Source organism: Cucurbita moschata, unplaced genomic scaffold (assembly GCF_002738365.1).
Source record: "Cucurbita moschata cultivar Rifu unplaced genomic scaffold, Cmos_1.0 Cmo_Scf00010, whole genome shotgun sequence".
NCBI classification, from domain to species: Eukaryota; Viridiplantae; Streptophyta; class Magnoliopsida; order Cucurbitales; family Cucurbitaceae; genus Cucurbita; species Cucurbita moschata.
In genome coordinates this window covers 2,851,819-2,869,412 of record NW_019268526.1, presented here as the reverse complement: position 1 = coordinate 2,869,412, position 17,594 = coordinate 2,851,819, and the positions used below count along the sequence as shown (strand labels likewise).

At 35.5% G+C, this 17,594-nt stretch overlaps 3 protein-coding genes across 6 annotated transcripts; 2 read left to right on the top strand and 1 right to left on the bottom strand.

The window, feature by feature from the left end:
* Nucleotides 1–478: 478 nt before the first annotated feature.
* On the bottom strand, nucleotides 479–3,991 carry LOC111449014 (putative zinc finger protein CONSTANS-LIKE 11). Of its 3 annotated transcripts, none has more exons than XM_023088838.1 (6): nucleotides 3,417–3,991; nucleotides 3,052–3,258; nucleotides 2,551–2,885; nucleotides 2,140–2,321; nucleotides 1,683–1,787; nucleotides 479–1,565 (listed from the first exon to the last, which is right to left on the bottom strand). In XM_023088838.1, exons 1-4 carry the CDS (start codon nucleotides 3,984–3,986, stop codon nucleotides 2,195–2,197), a joined length of 1,239 nt encoding a protein of 412 aa, XP_022944606.1. In that variant the 5' UTR covers nucleotides 3,987–3,991; the 3' UTR covers nucleotides 479–1,565; nucleotides 1,683–1,787; nucleotides 2,140–2,194. The 3 variants fall into 3 exon arrangements, with proteins under 3 accessions (XP_022944606.1, XP_022944608.1, XP_022944607.1); XM_023088840.1 differs by having other exon boundaries at nucleotides 2,551–2,750; XM_023088839.1 differs by lacking the exons at nucleotides 479–1,565; nucleotides 1,683–1,787 and having other exon boundaries at nucleotides 2,232–2,321; nucleotides 2,465–2,885.
* A 3,439-nt stretch (nucleotides 3,992–7,430) lies between these two features.
* LOC111448952 (peroxisome biogenesis protein 22) lies at nucleotides 7,431–11,579 on the top strand. The gene is made up of 8 exons (XM_023088752.1): nucleotides 7,431–7,771; nucleotides 8,495–8,737; nucleotides 8,841–8,888; nucleotides 9,047–9,103; nucleotides 9,187–9,288; nucleotides 10,404–10,469; nucleotides 10,999–11,100; nucleotides 11,196–11,579. The coding sequence occupies exons 1-8, from the start codon at nucleotides 7,664–7,666 to the stop codon at nucleotides 11,298–11,300; spliced, it is 831 nt and encodes a 276-aa protein (XP_022944520.1). The 5' UTR covers nucleotides 7,431–7,663; the 3' UTR covers nucleotides 11,301–11,579.
* A 467-nt stretch (nucleotides 11,580–12,046) lies between these two features.
* On the top strand, nucleotides 12,047–16,907 carry LOC111448306 (histone-lysine N-methyltransferase ATXR2). Of its 2 annotated transcripts, XM_023087808.1 has the most exons (15): nucleotides 12,047–12,284; nucleotides 12,430–12,505; nucleotides 12,725–12,810; nucleotides 12,902–13,263; nucleotides 14,246–14,358; nucleotides 14,450–14,481; nucleotides 14,688–14,824; nucleotides 15,326–15,413; nucleotides 15,532–15,580; nucleotides 15,670–15,724; nucleotides 15,835–15,904; nucleotides 15,988–16,057; nucleotides 16,169–16,245; nucleotides 16,425–16,481; nucleotides 16,556–16,907. In XM_023087808.1, the coding sequence occupies exons 1-15, from the start codon at nucleotides 12,201–12,203 to the stop codon at nucleotides 16,667–16,669; spliced, it is 1,470 nt and encodes a 489-aa protein (XP_022943576.1). In that variant the 5' UTR covers nucleotides 12,047–12,200; the 3' UTR covers nucleotides 16,670–16,907. The 2 variants fall into 2 exon arrangements, with proteins under 2 accessions (XP_022943576.1, XP_022943577.1); XM_023087809.1 differs by lacking the exons at nucleotides 12,047–12,284; nucleotides 12,430–12,505 and adding an exon at nucleotides 12,548–12,629.
* The last annotated feature ends 687 nt before the right edge of the window (nucleotides 16,908–17,594 follow it).

Genomic DNA, 17,594 nt, shown 5'->3' with positions numbered 1-17,594 from the left:
TATATATATATATATATATATATATATATATATATATATATATATATATATATATATATATATATATATATATATATATATATATATATATATATTTCTTCTTTCTTTGTATTTATGTCTCATCCACACATCTGGCTTTTCATTTCAACACTAAATCAATTTGTGGACAACCACTTCCCTTCCAATCCAATATCCATATATATATGTGTGTGTGTGTATTTCCAATTTTGCCCTCACTCCAATCTTCTTCTTCTTGTATTTGTGTGGGGTCTCTAGCTTTTTAAGAGCATTCATTCTAAGCCACTCACTTTCTTTCTTCCTCTGTTTACGCCATTATTCACTTCCTCTCGATTCAATTTACTTTTTCTCAATTACCCATTTTTGTGAAAGCAAATGGGGTATTGCTTCATCTATACAAGTGTGTGGAAATAAATGATGGTGATTTACACCATGGGTTTGTCAAGTAGTGGCAAATACGTCATTCTGCTATCTATATATATATATATATATAAGCCTTATGGTGGCATGCCACATTTACATTTAGATTCAGAAGAAGAAGAAGAAGAAGAAGCAATGTGCAGAGGGGTGGTGGAACAGAGGAGCCGCGGTGGTTGCCGGGAGTTTTCGGTGGCTGAGAAGGGTGGTGATTCGGCGGAGGGTGCGGTGGTGATGTGCGAGCTCTGTGACTCGAGGGCTTCATTGTACTGCCAAGCGGATGATGCTTATTTATGTAGGAAATGTGACAAGTGGGTTCATGGTGCTAATTTCTTAGCTCTCAGGCATATTAGGTGCATTCTCTGCGATGTTTGCCAAAACCTTACCCATAAATACCTCATGGGAACCTCTACTCAGGTCCTTCTCCCCACCATCGTCACCTGCAACCAACCTCCTAATGACTGCAACGACAATCGCAATCTTAGCACATGTTGTTCTGTAAGGCTCAAAACGCCTGTTCTCTTTTTGTGAATCTTAGTATCTTTTCATCTCTCTCTCTCTCTCTCTGATCTTCAACTTTCAGTCTGCAAACCAGACTCATACTGGAATTCTTCTTCATTTGCTTGTTTTTTGCAACCCCAAGTTACTGTCTCATGAAAATATGTCTTCTAATTTGAATCAATGGTGGCTGTGAAAGAAATCTCTCTGGCTGTGATATTAACAAGGTTTCTAAAAGAAGATAATAGAAGAAACATGTTAGAAACAAATCGCTGTCAGAGGTTTCAGTCGATGTTTGCTGGAAAATTTCTCTGGCTGGTGTTTTCTGAGCACAAAATGCAAAGATTAGTAACTGAATAAAAGAGAGTGGAGTTATATACTAAGAACCAAAATTGTTTTTGTTATACTCTCAGACTATGAACTCTTCCAAAAGTGACCAAAACAGATTACGCGGGAGTGAAAACAGAATAATCTTATTTATGTACTAACGAAAAAAAATTGGGTTGTAGCTCTGCCTATTGACCATTGAATTGCGTGGGTGCAAAGGCAAGAGGCTAAATCATCATATAACAATGTTGTCCTTCAAGATTTTTACCACTTGTTTCCTCCTATCTGAAAAATTTTCACCATTGCTGCAATGGAAATGAAGAGGCAAACAGAACATTATTAAACAAACACGAGAGAGCAACAAAATTTCATACGAAAGTAATTAGCCCATTTTACAAGAAAGAAAGAAAGAAAATGCCAACCTCTTCAGGGCAATTTAGAGTCACTGCTGTATGGACAAAATTATCGCTGATACTATCTGTCGATTATAAAGCTGTACTGGCTATGGCTACATCTTTATCTACAACCTGTGAAGTATAAAATATGATGGAATCACATGTATTGAAATGCGCTATCGTGTAACAACAAGATGGACATTGCAAGATTATCGGTTTGTTTTCACTACTTTCAATCCATTCATTTGCATCTAAAATCAAAAACCCCATATTCTATGTCTTAATTGAGAAGGGGTATGTGTATTGCCTGCAAGGACGTGAATTTGGCCACAGATACAAGAAACTCAACACCCTTTGCCAGATTTGAGGAAGAGGGCCAAGGACCATGATTGAATGCCTAGGACAAAAATTTATATGGCTAAAAGACATTTTACATTTTCAATGAATTATAAACCAGAGAGATTCAGTATAGAGCAAAGAATACCTTGTTCAATATGACATATGTTTTGGAATTAGGAGCTGAAATTGTTTATCATAGCTCAAAAGTTTCTTGTCACGAGAGGATCGTAGTCATAGGCTTCGCCTGCTTTCACGAATCGACCTTTAACCCTTTTTCTAGTATCAGCTCTGGCTTTGCGAGATGCGTATCTTATTTGCTTTCCAAATCTGATTACGAAGGAGGTGCAAATACCATCAGTAGAATGATTAAAAAACCGTCTCTTATCAAAATGGGGCATATTAGGTTCCAGTTTTCAACAATAAAATGCCAGATAATGACACTGCAAAGTCATGAAGATGATTGAAGATACCTTACTGAATGGTTACTCTAAATTGATGAATGCAAATGATGGTAATTGGACGACAATTGCTTATTCTTGCAAAAAATGATACGTACGTTCTTGTTTTCTTCTTTTCATTGTATCTCATCTTAGCTTTATCCCTATTCCGATCCTTTGCTAGTGGACCAATAGCTTCCATGCTAGGATCCCATGAGGTTTCAGTCAAAAACGCCGGCGATAAACCACAGTCTTGATAATCTGCACCACTGCTTTCGCCAGTGATATTTGACAGTGAAACTGATATACTTGAATGAACCTGAGCAGCAGGAAATCCAATGTTGAAATTTCCTTTGCAACTAGGATTTATAAGCGTGCAATTTGAATTGCCGTTTCGAATCATGTTCATGGAAATATCGACTTCAGATGATTGAAATCCCGTATAATCTGAGGCCTAAATTAAAATTAAAACGAAAGCTACTATTAGTGATGTATCAAATCCTGAAAACTTTGCACAACCGAGATCATACACGTGTTTTCAGTAATCCAAATGATGCAATGGAGCCATTACGGGCCTACGATGCTTGCTTGAAATATACAAAAGTTTATATCATACATACCTCGATAGTGTCCTCAACAGGAACATTAGATTCAGTGACCGGAAAGTTTCTGTCAATTAGAAGACACTCCAATTCTCCAGCATCAAACTCGAATTTCATTGTATCTTTCGGAGAGTCAAACAACCCTTCCCCATTTTCCAAGTGGAGAGAAAGATCGCCAAGATTAAGACTCTCACATATATCATTATTTTCATTGGTTTCAGCATCCTTAAAATCGCAAAATCATACACAAAACACATCAGAATTGGATCAAACCAGATCTGCAATAAACTGCTCGACGAGATAGAATTAGTTTTTAAAAATATATATATATATATATATATATATATATAAATATAAAATAATAAAAGAGTACATAACCCTACCTTTGGAGGATTCGAGTCATCGGAAAGAAAATCCGGTTGATAAGAAGGATTCTCAGGAGACGCAGAAGCAGGATCGGCGATCCAGGTCTCAAACTTAGAGCAAGTTTGAACGTCATTCAAATTTTCAGCGGCAGAGGGAGCTTCAACGTCCGTCAAATCGATGGAATCGGCAATAACATAAGGCGTCGTAAGCGAGGTCCAATCAGCGGTGGCGTCGAAGGCAGTGGTACAAGAAGTGGAATCGAGAAGGGAAGTACAAATCCTGGAGAACTCAGACGTGGAAGGGGAACCAGTGTAAGAATGAAGAAGGTGAGTGCGTTGGGGAAGGGAAGAACAATCATCGGCGCTCCAGTCACAGCCCTGACAGAGGGAGACTTTATCATCCATACAGCGCAGAATGGCAGGGTGAGCATTGCACTTGTCGCACAGCAACGATCGAAGATGGCGTCGTGATAATGAATTAGCAGAATGAACGATGTAATCGCAATGCAAACAGAGACGCGCCGAATCAGATTTACAGTAAACAATCGCTTTCTCCACTCCACAGAACTCGCAGCACTGAGGTTCCATATTTACCCCTCTCCGTTTCAATCCTTCAACCAAAATTTACGATTATAATTTTCTTTTTATTTATTTATTTATTTTATTTCTAAATGAAACTAGAAACACAGTAAAATTTACTTTCATTTCTATGTAATTTTATTCTATTATTATTATTTACTGCATATAGAATCTATTTTATGCTGACCTGTCTCATAATTTTGCTGTCGATGCCTGAAATATCCCTTCCTTCATATTTCTGTACAACCTTATTTTGAAAAAAATAAAAAATAAATAAAAAGCTTAATAATATATTTTAAACTATTATAATTAGGCGGCTTATTTTAAAAGTATATATATCTCTTTTTTTTATTTAAATATTAATATAAAATTAAAAGTTTAACGAAGATAAAAAATATTTTTTAATAGCTTACTAAATTTCTGTACAACCAAGGTTATTTTGAAAAAAATAAAAAATAAATAAAAAGCTTAATAATATATTTTAAATTTTTATAATTAAGAGGTTTAGTTTAAAAAGTATATATATCTCTCTTATTAATATAAAATTAAAAGTTCAACCGAGTAAAAAGCTGTTAAAATATAAGGTTTGAAGGGTTGAATTTTTTTTAAAGAATTTAAGAAATAATATTTATAAAAAAAGAAGTTCAAAAAAGTTACCAGATAAAACTGTTATCCACAGTTAAAAGAATGTTGAACAAATGACTCAATAACGAACGGAAACTAACCCAGACTGTTTATGTTGAACAAAATTCAATAATGAACAGAAACTAAATTTTTAAAAGTAACATAGTCAGCCATTTTTATAATTTAAAAAAAAATAATGACTCAAGAATGAAAGAAACCTTTAAACTCTTAGAAACTAAAGGCTTTGAACTCTTAAAAACTAGAGGAACAAACCCTATTTTAATTTTAGAAAACAAAATAGAAGACAACACATTTTCTAATTTTAGAAAACAAAATAGAAGATGAGACGGGAAAGAATGTAGAACAAATGATTCAAGGATGAATTGAATCGAAATTTTAAAAAACGAAAACAAAAGGACTCAAGAATGAATTGAATCTAAATTTTTAAAAACTAAACAGAGTTCGACCATTTTTTTAATTTTACAACAAAGAGTGACAGTGACGAAGAAAACATAAAAGGAATGGCTAATGGCTCACGAACCAACACTTTTTCAATTTAACCAGAAAAAATAGAATGGAAAATGAGGAAAAGAATGATACCTAATAGAAAAGAAATATCCAACACCAATCGAGAATTTGGGAGAGCAATCCGAGCAATCCGACCAGATGAAGGAAGCAATACTCCATTAATGGCAGCAACTAAACCAGTTTGTTGACGATGAAGAAGAAGAAGAAGAGAGCCAGTATCTGTAAAGTTGTAGGAAAATAACTGCTTTATATTTGGTTTTGGGAGAAGCTGAATTTTTGCTCCATTTTTTTTAATTATTTATTTACTTTTTGTGTTTCACTATTACTCATATCCGACAAGTGGCTTCCTTCCATCCTAAATATCGATAGATGATGACGTGTAGGGTCTAGTTTTCAAATGCGTCACAAACTGTTTTACACGTCAGCCGACATATCAGCAGTTTTATGGGCCGGACTTTGAGAACTCCGGATCTCGGATCAGTCTATATCTGTAACTTTCCTTTATCTACTCCCTTTCTTTTATTTTTTTTTATTTTTTTTTTTTAATTTTGTGGTGGGATTCGTGAATGACGTGTCATTTCTGTCTTCGCATTGGCTGCTGCTTTAAACGATATTTTCCATTTAAGATCTAACTGATATTTGGTATTTCTGTTTTCCTTTTTATTTTAATGATTTTTTTAGAATAAATTTTAGATTTTTAAAATCAAAATTTTACAATCCTATGATACGTACTTTGACTTATCATAGTTTGTCTCACTCTCTTAATTGAGATGAACTTGAGAATAGAAATTATTGATATTAGATGTTATTTCGTCTATCAACGCTCATTTGGTGGTGCCAATCAAGTCATTTAATTTCTAAATTTTTATATTTTTTTTTATGTTTGTTCAAATATCTAATAAATTTTTTAATTTTATATTCACTTATTTTTAATTTATACAAGTTTTATGTTAATTATGTTTATGTAAGTATTCAAAATTTAGAGATTTTTTTTCCATTTTCGCAAAATTTAATTTGAGGCTCGGTCGAATCATGAAATAATTATCATTTTGTTTCTTGTACTACAAAAAATTAAATTAAATCTATCTTACTAAGGTTTTTTCAATTAAATATTTAAAGTTAAAAAAAATTTAATTTCACATTAGAATTGCATTATGTTTTTGTTTTTTTTTAAATAAATCTCTTATAATAAAAACATAATTAACCTGTCAAATTATAATGAGTTGAAGCCTATACTAATTAGTATGAGTAATTAAAAATTTAAAAAATTAGGTACTTTTAATGACGATAAAATATATATATATATAAAAGAAGTGTTAAACGAGGACTTGTAACAACCAATAGTACTCATCATATTGGCCTTCGTGACATAAATGGCTCCTTAAGAAGTTGAGTTATCTTCCATGGAGTTCGAGCGTCTACCTTCACTATATTAAAGTATTAATAGAGAATTTACAAATACACCGAATCTAATCGTTGCCTTACATTTGGATTTGTTTATATCGACATGTTGATCTATCTACACACTACGCACTCCTTATTTTCTTGACTGTTTATAAGCTTATTGTTACCAGTGTCATATTGCCTCTAACGTGCTTGACAACTTGATTTGGTTGTAAAGATTAGCTTAAAACTCATTCACTTTACTCAAAAGAACCAAATGAGTTAATTAAAATTTAAAACATAGACACAGAGAGGGATGTATTTAATCATAACGAATAGTTGTAGAGGGTTGAAAGACTGTGTTGACTACGGTGAAACATTTCTAATTACGATCTTAAATTAGTTATAGCATTCACGATTATTTACAACAGCTAAAACCCACCACCATTGAGGCTTAGTTCTCCCCTCGAACTCATATGAGCTCTCACAACCCATCCCTTTTAAAGCCAGCGTCTTCACGTGGGCATACCGTCCGATGACTAGATATGATCCTATTTGGACTTTCCCTTTCGAGATTCTCCCCAAAGTTTTTAAAACGTATCTAGTAGTCGAAAATTTTCCACACATTATAAAAACAGATATTGTCGTATTTGGGCTTTCCCTCTTCTCCTCAAGGTTTTTAAAAACGAGTCTTGTAACTAAAAATTTATATGCCCTTAGAAGGAATGTTTCCGGATCAGAATAATAATAATATTATTATTATTATTTTGCGTTTATTTACAAATACATTGAAAATATATATGAAAAAGGAAGGATAAAATTGGTAATTAAACCCAAATTTAAAATTTAGAAGCGAATTTGTGGGAAGCCCAATATGGAAAAGCCCATATATAACACGAATTCACCATGTCCTCTCTCTTTCCCTTTCCCGTGTGGGCGACAGGAAAAAATAGGGAACCTCATTAACATTTCAACATCAGTATCAGCCATTGACGCCATAGCTCGCTTCCTTCTTCTGCTTCCAAATCCCTCTACTGCTCAACTAACTTTGACGCCTCAATAATTCCATTTCGATTCTTCTATCCGCTTCCTTCTTCTGCTGGGCGCGCCAATTTTTCAGAAGCTCAAGTCGCGAGGTTTTTGTGTTCCCCATGGCCGAAGCTTCTTCCAAAGACGACCTACTCCAGCTGATCAAGCGCTTCGGGGCTTATCTCACTCTCAAGATCTCTAATTTCCTCCCTATCTCTCTCTACAATCTGGTTCGTAATCTCTAACCCTGTTTTTTCTTCGTCTCTTCGTTTTTCGATAGATCTGACAGCTTTTAGGTTCCAATTTCTGTTTTAGCCTTTTCTTTTTACTCTTCTTTTGCTTACTTGTGTGTTCTGTTCATTTCTTAACCCTTTTTTGTTCGAGCTGTGGACTACTTTCTTGTAAATTATATGCTTCAATCACATGGTTAATGGTTTCTGTTATTCGATTTTCATTTTTGTATTCAATAATTCAACACTCTGACAAATGATGAAAAAATATTGCTTTTATTCTGCAGTACTCATGCTTCGAAGATATTATATTGTGTTCAATTATCATATGTAGGCCCATGCCAATTGGCGATTCTTTCAATTGTTACTCGAAATATTTCTCCCACAAAGATATAGTCAGCATTGAAGTGTTGAGTCCTTATGGAAAAATTAGATTAAAAAGGAAACAATGTCGAAGATTCTTTGAGCTTCTTAATGGACTCTAGTCTTTGGAACTTTTAGCACCGAGATATCAAGCTCCGTGTTAGGAAACCAGATTTTCAGCCTCATTTTTTCTTTTCATTTGGGTGTCCATAAAACCCAAAGAAAAGATAAACAAAACGTCTTAGCCAAAACAATAGCTCAATTCACTTTCTGTTTTGGTTTAAATAACTTGAATACTTTTTATGCTGTTGGCTTCTAAGAGTAATATGGTATGTAAATAAGTCTTTGAAATTTTATCAGGATTCACGATCTGTTGGGGCTATTGCTGGATTTGCTGTTGCAATAGTTTTTACATGGAGGCTGTTGAGATCACCTAATGGACATCAGAGACGGCAATCTAAAAGGCAAATGCCTGCACCTAGCAGCTCTACTTCTAGTGTTGGGTTAAATTCAAATGCACAATTAATATCTTCTGGAGATTGTTCATCTTCAGAGGATTTACGAGCGCAAAATGTTGTTGATGAATTCTTCCAACCAGTCAAGGTAAGAGCTCAAATTATTGCCGATATCTTGTCCTGCTTTTTCAATTTTATTCCATTCACATGACACACTTTTAATATATTCCGCTCATATCTTTTCCTTGTAGCCAACTCTGGGCCAAATAGTGAGGCAAAAGTTGAGTGAAGGAAGAAAGGTAACCAATATTAACCCTCGTCGTCCATCTTTATCTTCTCAGAAGTTTTACTCATTTCTAAAATTTTGGTGAAATATCAATAAATGACATTGTATGAGGTAAGTGATATCAGGTGAGAAAGATTCAAACTTTTGGTACTGAAAATGTGCTATGTTTAGGTTACATGTCGTTTGCTTGGAATAATTCTTGAGGAAAACAGTCCAGAGGATCTGCAGGTATATAGCATTTTTCTCTGAACAAATTTTGTGCTTGAACTGCTGTAGGGAATATCTAATTGGTTTACGTTGTTTTGCATCAGAAACAAGCAACTGTGAGGTCCTCGGTATTGGAAGTACTATTGGAGATAACGAAATATTGTGATCTTTATCTCATGGAAACGGTGCTGGATGATGAGAGTGAAGTGAGTGCAATGCTTCATGGAATTTTATGATTTTCCTGCATAATGTCTTGATAAATTTAGATATATGATTTCTGATAGGTGATTTGGTATAGTTCTAACGACGATAGTGCCTATCAGAAATGGGGCTCCTTGAAGTCAAAATCTCTCCCCATTTTCGTTTACTTGTCTATAAGATTATGCATATGCTGTCACATGATTAGGATGTCAGATTATTTTTATCCCTCCACTCATGCGTAAACTAGAGATTGAAAAATCTATCAAACTTGGCAAACTGCACAATCCCTGTTTTAAAAAACCAACTGAATACTTCATAAATCTCCTTGAACGTAGGAACTTGAAAATTCAAATATCACTTTGGTTGCTCTGGCAGGTATTGCATTTGCATGTTTCCTTAGGAATTTTGGGTTCCTCTATATTCTTCTATCCTCTAGTCTTAGGAGGAGTACCTTGACTTGATTTGTCAATTTTATGCTTAAATTTTCAATTTCTTCCAAATAGACCCTAAAATTGAACTACTGATTTAATTATTGTCTCTTCAAAACTGGAAAAAAAAAAAAGAAAAGACATGAATCGATGAATACATTCATTGAATTCAACCAACAAAAATACTGAAGATCATACCATGGAAATGTCCTAATACCACGAAAAGCTCAATCTTAGCAACAAATTTAAGTAATGGTAGTGCTTGAGATCAACTATACAATGCTAAAATAGTGCTAAAAAGCTCTCAACATGACCAAAAGAATCAATGCAGTATAGTCGGGTCACAAGAATGCTTCTAATGAGCAGAAAATTTCAACAAGAAAAAGTTGCAAGTTTGACTTAGTTGAGGGTACTAAATGCACCAACTTATTGAAGTTCAGGTTTGATTGGATGCAAATGTTAAGTTGTAAAATTGTTAAACTGAACGGGGAAAATTGATTTTTCTTTTTCGATGTATTCTTAAGGTAGGGTTGGTGATAGCGTTGGCTGTGTTAACGGGTTTTGAAATATCATAGAAACTTGATTTAGATAGGTGCTTGATACAATATATTGTTTTTTTTTCTTCTTGCTGATCTCAAATGCAATATGTTATTCTTCTTTCTAATAAGAGACACTATAAACCATTTATGCAGAAAAGAGTTCTTTCAGCACTTGAAGATGCCGGGGTTTTCACATCTGGTGGTCTGGTAAAAGACAAGGTGCTAAATCTGTGTTGTTTTGACTTCGACAGTATTAAAATGACTCTGATAATTTTATTCTCTTCTCTGAATTACTGAAGTACAAAGTTTGGGCAATGTTGGGCTTCTGTTGGCTACGTTAGGGAATTTTTAACTTTCGGCATTAAGTTGTTTTCCTGTTTCTAAAAAAAGATATAACAGGAAATATCTGAAGGTAGAAACATGTTAACAAACTACAGCTTATGCTTTAGTGACTTTGTGAGATCTCATATTGGTTGAGGAGGAGAACGAAACATTTTTTTAGAAGGATGTGGAAACTTCTTCTTAGCAGACGTGTTTTAAAAACCTTGAGAAAAATTTCGTAAGGAAAAGTCTAAAGAGGACAATATCTACTAGTAGTGGGCTTAGTCGGTTACAAACTTGGTAATTGCACAAGCTTTGGTTGGAAGCAAATCATCTCTTGAATTGTTTGGTGTTAGCATGGGTATAAGTAGGGACAGCCATATATGGCAATTTGTTTTTCTTGTAATTAATTGAGGATTATTTGTAGGTTCTCTTCTGTAGCAAGGAGAATGGACGAACATCTTTCGTGCGTCAACTGGAACCCGATTGGCATATAGATTCCAATCCCGAAATCGTCTCGCAGTTGGCTGTAAGTTAATCTCCCATCACCTTAGAAAGTTTATTGTTCTCTATCGTCTGTAAATACATGGTGGTTACTGATACCTTTTGCATAAACATCATCAGAGGTTCATCAAATATCAACTTCATGTAGCTGCAACCCGACACGAGCGGACCGGTTCTAACGTTTTCAGCTCTCCATCCTTGGAACAGTTCTTTGGAAACATTTAACTGGAAACCCAGTTCAGGAATGGAATTAATTTTCAAAATATTTTCTCCATTTTATTTGGGCCTTGTTGGTTGTAAGTGCAATGGTTCTCTATGGGCTAGAGAACCAAGCAAAGCTGAGTTTGGGTATTAGCACAGATAGGTGTATCATGTCTTTTCTCTTGTTTCTGCAAAGATCTTCTGAGTTGATCTTGTGTTATATTTGACATAGCAACTTCATGTCCCATTAAAAGCTCCAAATTTAGCTGATATATGTAATAATATATATTATTTATTAGATCATCTCAAATATTGTTGCCACAAATAGGCTCTCTTTAAAGTTCATAACTATGTCGATACGAGTAGACATGTATCGGAAACAAGGAATCAAGTATTCAATAATGAATATTGGAATTCTTTTTGAAAATTTATTGATTGAAATGATTATCTTTTATAAGTTTGTCAAAATGAACTCTTAGTCGAGGACATTTGGGGTCGGGTGGTGATGAATTTTATTAGTATTAAGGTTTACTTGAGCGATACATGCAAGTTCGTTGAGGTCGTTGAGGTGCGCCTTCTTTTCTCATGACAATCGGGACCAAACAAATGAAAATTTTACCTTCGAATTGGGAACTTCAAAATTTTAACCTTTCTAAATTGGATCAAAATTAAAAAAATGAAAGATTGTGAAAAAAAAAAAAAGATGGGAGCCATAGTCAAAGTCAAGCTAACCCGGAAACAGGGTTATTTTTTGGGGGGGGGTTCAGTCCAGCGCCGCTTTGGTCTATTATAGTTCTTTAAGTTCATTACACACAGAAAGGATCACAACTGAAGCAAGTGATACACAACTCACCGGCGGCGGCGGCGGCGGCAACTATCGCCTCTGTGCGTGAGAGCTTAGGCCGGCTGTTTCTGTGAGGGACAATGGCTTTCGTTTGCCCAATTGATGCGAAGTACCCCAATGAAATCTCTACCCTCCTTTCACCTCCTTCACCTCTCCAAGTTCAGGTAATCTCTCTCAATTTCATAGTCGCTGTTTCTTTTCTTTATTGTGCTTCGTTCGGAAGGCGGGAAACACGGGTCCTTGAAACTAAAACGTATAATATGAAATGAATTTTCTGTAGTTCTACAGTGACTGAGTTTTTGTCTTCAGGAATATTTTGATCAGCTTGTATGGATGAGGCAGTGTCGTGGTCTCAGAGTGAAGCAGGATGGCGCTCTTGGAAAGGGTATGTTTGTGATTGCCTCTAGCCTTCTGAAATTTAATTGGGAGATTGCAAATTCAGCGTTCTACGTTAAAACACCACTAGTGAAGATCAATAGCAGAATTGATAATGTAGATTCTTTAAATTTGTGCGTGCTGGTAGTGTTCGGATAGGTGATTGAAACTTAACCTTTTGATATCTTAAATGGAAGTCTGATTCATGTGTGCTGATGATCAACTGCAGGTGTCTTTGCTGATGCTGCTTTCAAAGAAGGGGACCTTGTCTTGAAGGACCAAATGCTTGTGGGATCACAGCATACGTCAAATAAGGTTTTCAAATCTGAAATATTATCATCATGAATCAGTTTGGTGGTTTTTATTTCCACTTATATTGTTATGCTCCATTTTAATTGCTTTGCAGATGGACTGCTTAGTGTGCAGCTTTTGTTTTCGCTTTGTTGGGTCTATAGAACTTCAAATTGGAAGGAAATTGTACTTTCAAGATCTTGGCGTTTCGACTAATCATCAATGTGATATGGAACCGTCATCACCCATGTCAGAAGATTGCTATGAAGCGGAATCAGATGATGGCGAGGAGATTGCGTTAGAAAATAATGAAAGCATGGGAGGATGTTCTTCCAGCAATTCTAAAGGTGTAGCTTTACCCAACGGGCTTGTGGAATCATTGATGAATGGTGGCCTATCATTGCCTCATTCCAAAGAGTTTTCCATGCCTCCAGCAATTCCTTGTTCTGGGGGATGTGGTGAGGCCTTCTACTGCAGGTAAAGACATTTCTGAATCGTTAAGCATCTAACATTGGTTCTTCCCTTCATTTTATGGATTGTTTGTAAGGGGAGGGTGGTGTTATGTTAAACTTAACAAGGAAATATGTAGCAGACTTATGATGAATTTAACTTTTTTTTAAAAAAAAGTGAAATGCATTTTTATTTTCTAAAAATCAAATAGATATGTTCTTAGTATTTCTATAATCCTTCTTAAGTCACTGCATTTATTGTGAGATCCCACATTGGTTGGGGAGGAGAATGAGAAGGGGGTGGATTGTGAGATCCCACATCGATTCGATTGGGAGAAGAACGAAACATTCTTTATAAGGGTGTGGAAACCTCTCCCTAGCAGACGCATTTTAAAAACCTTAAGGGGAAGTTCGAAAGGGAAAGCCCAAAAAGGATAATATCTGCTAGCGGTGGGCTTGGGCCGTAACAAATGGTATTAGAGCCAAACACCGGGCAATATGCCAGCAAGGAGGCTGAACCCCAAAGGAGGGTGGACATGAGACAGTGTGCCATCAAGGGCGCTGAGCCCTGAAGGAGGGTGGATTGGGGAGTCCCACATCGATTGGAGAAGGGAACGAGTGCCAGCGAGGACGTTGGGCCCCAAAGGGGGGTGGATTGTGAGATCCTACGTCGGTTGGAGAGGAGAACGGAGCCGTCTTTATAAGGGTGTGGAAACCTCTCCCTAACAGACACATTTTAAAAACCTTGAGGGGAAGCCCGAAAGGGAAAACCCAAAGAGGACAATATCTGCTAGTAGTGGGTATCATTTTTCTTTTTATGAAAATCTACGTTTGCTGCTTGAGAAGCTTTATTTTTGGAAGGTCTTGACATCATTAGCAAGGGAGTTATGTCTAAATTGAAAATGTCTTGAAAAAAAGTATGTCTAAGTTGAAAGAATTTCTTTATACCAGATCATGTGTGGAAGTTGTCTGAGTAAGCAAAGCAATTGATATACTGTTCCGTATTATAGTAAATCGTGTGCAGAAGCTGATTGGGAAGCATTCCATTCCTTGCTTTGTACTGGGCGAAAAACTGAACCATCACGCAGGGAAGCACTGCTAAAATTTATACAAAATGCTAATGGTAAGTCTCGAACTTGTCAGCTGTAGCTGTCATGTATTTTTTTATTATTCTCTAATGTCGGCCTATTTTTTTTCTTTCGGGGGTTCGACAGACACGAACGACATATTCCTCCTCGCTGCAAAGGTACATTCTTTACACACTGTTTTTAGTTGATTTTCAAGTCTGCTTCATCCAATTCATTGCATTGACATTGAAGCTGAACTATAATTGTTTCCATTTCATGTGATACTGTTTATCCAAGCTTATCAAAACAATAATGAAAAATAAACGTAGCATAGTTAGTCGATTTGAAGATGGCGATTCAACTGAATTTTGCATTTTTCTTCCAGGCAATTTCTTCTACTATTTTAAGGTATAAGAAGTTAAAGCTGGCTTGTTCTGAAGAACAAAGGAAATATGGGAACATTGTTGATCTATCCATTCTTTTGGAGGCGTGGAAGCCAATCTCAATGGGACATAAGAGAAGGTAATTGCCTTTTGGACCAGCTTCTCATATGTGCGCTTTGTGAAATAAGTAGGAAATTGAATCTCAGCTCTTAGCTGTGATCGTGCATTATAAGGGCGAAACGATGGAGGTCATCAGCGCATACGAAATGTTATTAGAGTTTAATATAATAGAGTGACTGCGTGCTTCAACTCAATTCTTAACTTTTCGGGTTGTCTTTATCCTCGAATGCTGGGGGTGTTGTAATCATTGGTAGGCAGTGATTTTGAACGACAACTTTAACTCAAGCCCTCATTAACCTGAAGACCATAGGCCTTGGAAAATGGTCCGGCGGAGGTGGCCATGAGTTTCAAACTAGAACCCCCTACAGGCTCCCTTAATAGAACATTGTTATACTATTAGCATTTGCATCTTTGCAGGGTTAGGTCTTTAGTTCTAATTTCAGTGAGCCTAGACTAGAGACATTCGTCTGGAAATCATTTTTTTTCTCTTGATGCGATGTTGAAAATTACTCGTTCTTAGGTGGTGGGATTGCATTGCATTGCCGGAAGATGTCGAACCTTCTAACGAAGTTGCATTCCGAATGCAAATAAGAGAGATGGCTTTCACGGTAAATAACTTTCTTATTAGAAATTCTTAGTTATACTGCTCCTGTTGAATATGCTGATCTTAGCATGATTTTTATATATAACACCATGAAATTAAATTTGCATATTTGCAAATTTCAGTCACTGCAGCTCCTCAAGGAAGCAATTTTGGACGAAGGATGTGAACCATGTATCCTTGCAAGTTAGGAATTGATGGGTATATATATATGTTTTCCTCTGTTTTTGTCGAAGCCGATTTCAGGTCCTTGACTATACTAGTATTCTCCCTTGAAATATATGGCCAGATAATTGGCATGTTTGAGCTAAATAATCTGTACGTTTCGGTTTGTAACCCTTCCATCTTTTTCTTTTGATATCCGCAAAATATTGTTTGTAATCTCAAGCCATCATGAAGTTAATATCAAATTTACATGTGTGGTTCAGTGATTTGGTTGTAGCATCACCGGTAGAGGATTACTTCTTGTATGTTGACGAACTTCCATCTCCTTATAAGGTTAGAATGCATGTCCTTTATGCATCAAAGATCCTGGAATTGCAACCCTTGCAACCCTTGATGTGTATGATTCTTAATGACAGGAGAAGGCAGAGGAAATTACCCGACCCCTTTTGGATGTTCTCGGCGATAGCTATTCAATCTGTTGTCAAGGTATGTTCATCCTTGTTATCAAGTAGTAGCAATTGAGATTCTTTCCTTAAACAAGTAATGTGTTCTTTGGTCATTAATACTGAAAAATGGGAGGGTGTTGACATATCCCAGGTACAGCGTTTTTCCCTTTACAGAGTTGTATGAATCATTCCTGCTATCCTAATGCAAAAGCGTTCAAAAGAGAGGAGGTATGTAAAATCATCTTAATATTTCATGGATTTTATTGAATTCGCTTCGTCTGTCGTCGTTGAATTGTATGTGTAGCTTGTTTCTGTTGCCATTTGTTTTTGTGTCCGATTTGCAGTAGCATGTTCTTTCATTTTCCTCCCGAAAGCTGTTAGTTTTATGTTCTTTATGATCATGGCAGGATAGAGATGGACAAGCGACCATAATTGCAGTGAGGCCAATCCATCCAGGAGAGGAGGTAATTCAGGACTAATATGTATTTATGAACAAGTTGTATGAAAATGTATTGAGGCAAATAGTGGATGTTTTCAGGTCACAGTTTCATATATAGATGAAGATCTTCCATTTGAACAGAGACGAGCATTACTTGCAGATTATGGGTTCGAATGCAGGTGCCCCAAGTGCTTACAACAGCAGCATCCATAGCAAGCCACTCCCTGTGGGATTTCCTCCCAACGAGATCAGCAAACAAAAACAACTTTCACTGTTATGAACATCCACAGCAATTCTTAATGTTTCAACAACTTTATTCCAATATGATTACTAGTTTTGTAGGATTAGACAAATAGTAGAATGAGCAAATTTGATTTTGTTATGCCAAATTTGTGTTTAACTCAAAACCAAACGGTAGGTTTCGCATTTAATATTAAGAGTAATTATTTTCTAAATTTTAAATTTTGTCTTGAATAGACCATAAGCTTTAAATGTATATGCTTGAATTATAACTTGAATGAAGTTTATGTCAAAAATTAAGAACATAACTTAAAATACATTTACTCTTGTCTATAAGACGTCACAATCTCGATCTTCATAGAAGCACTTAAATCATTATGTAAAAAACTATTTTCTTTCATGATTTTTTTCACCATAACTGTTGGAATGCTCAAATTTGATGAATGACACATACATATATGTTATGGTTTAAATACAAAGCTCTCTTAAGGACCATTTTGTAGTCAAATTAGTGTTATTAACATTGGAACTTTTTTCCCTTTTGGAAAAGGATCGTTCAAGAGTTATTCCAGTTTTCATATCATACCATACCCTTAACACTAATCGAAATTGTTAAAAAAAACCAAAATTCATATTCAAAACCATACTATATTGTTTAAATTTTAATGCTTTTTCAAAAAATTTAATCTATCTATAAAATAAATGATTCATCTATTTAAAAATTGGATTTACACAACAATTATGAACACCAATAAATAACAAAAATGTAATCTCATGATTGTATTACTGAGTAAAATTCACAATTACAAGCCGAGATACAGGCCGCTGAGTATCACTGTGCATCCACAAAGTAATCTTTATCATTGTCATCTACCTAAATAAATACAATAATTTGCAA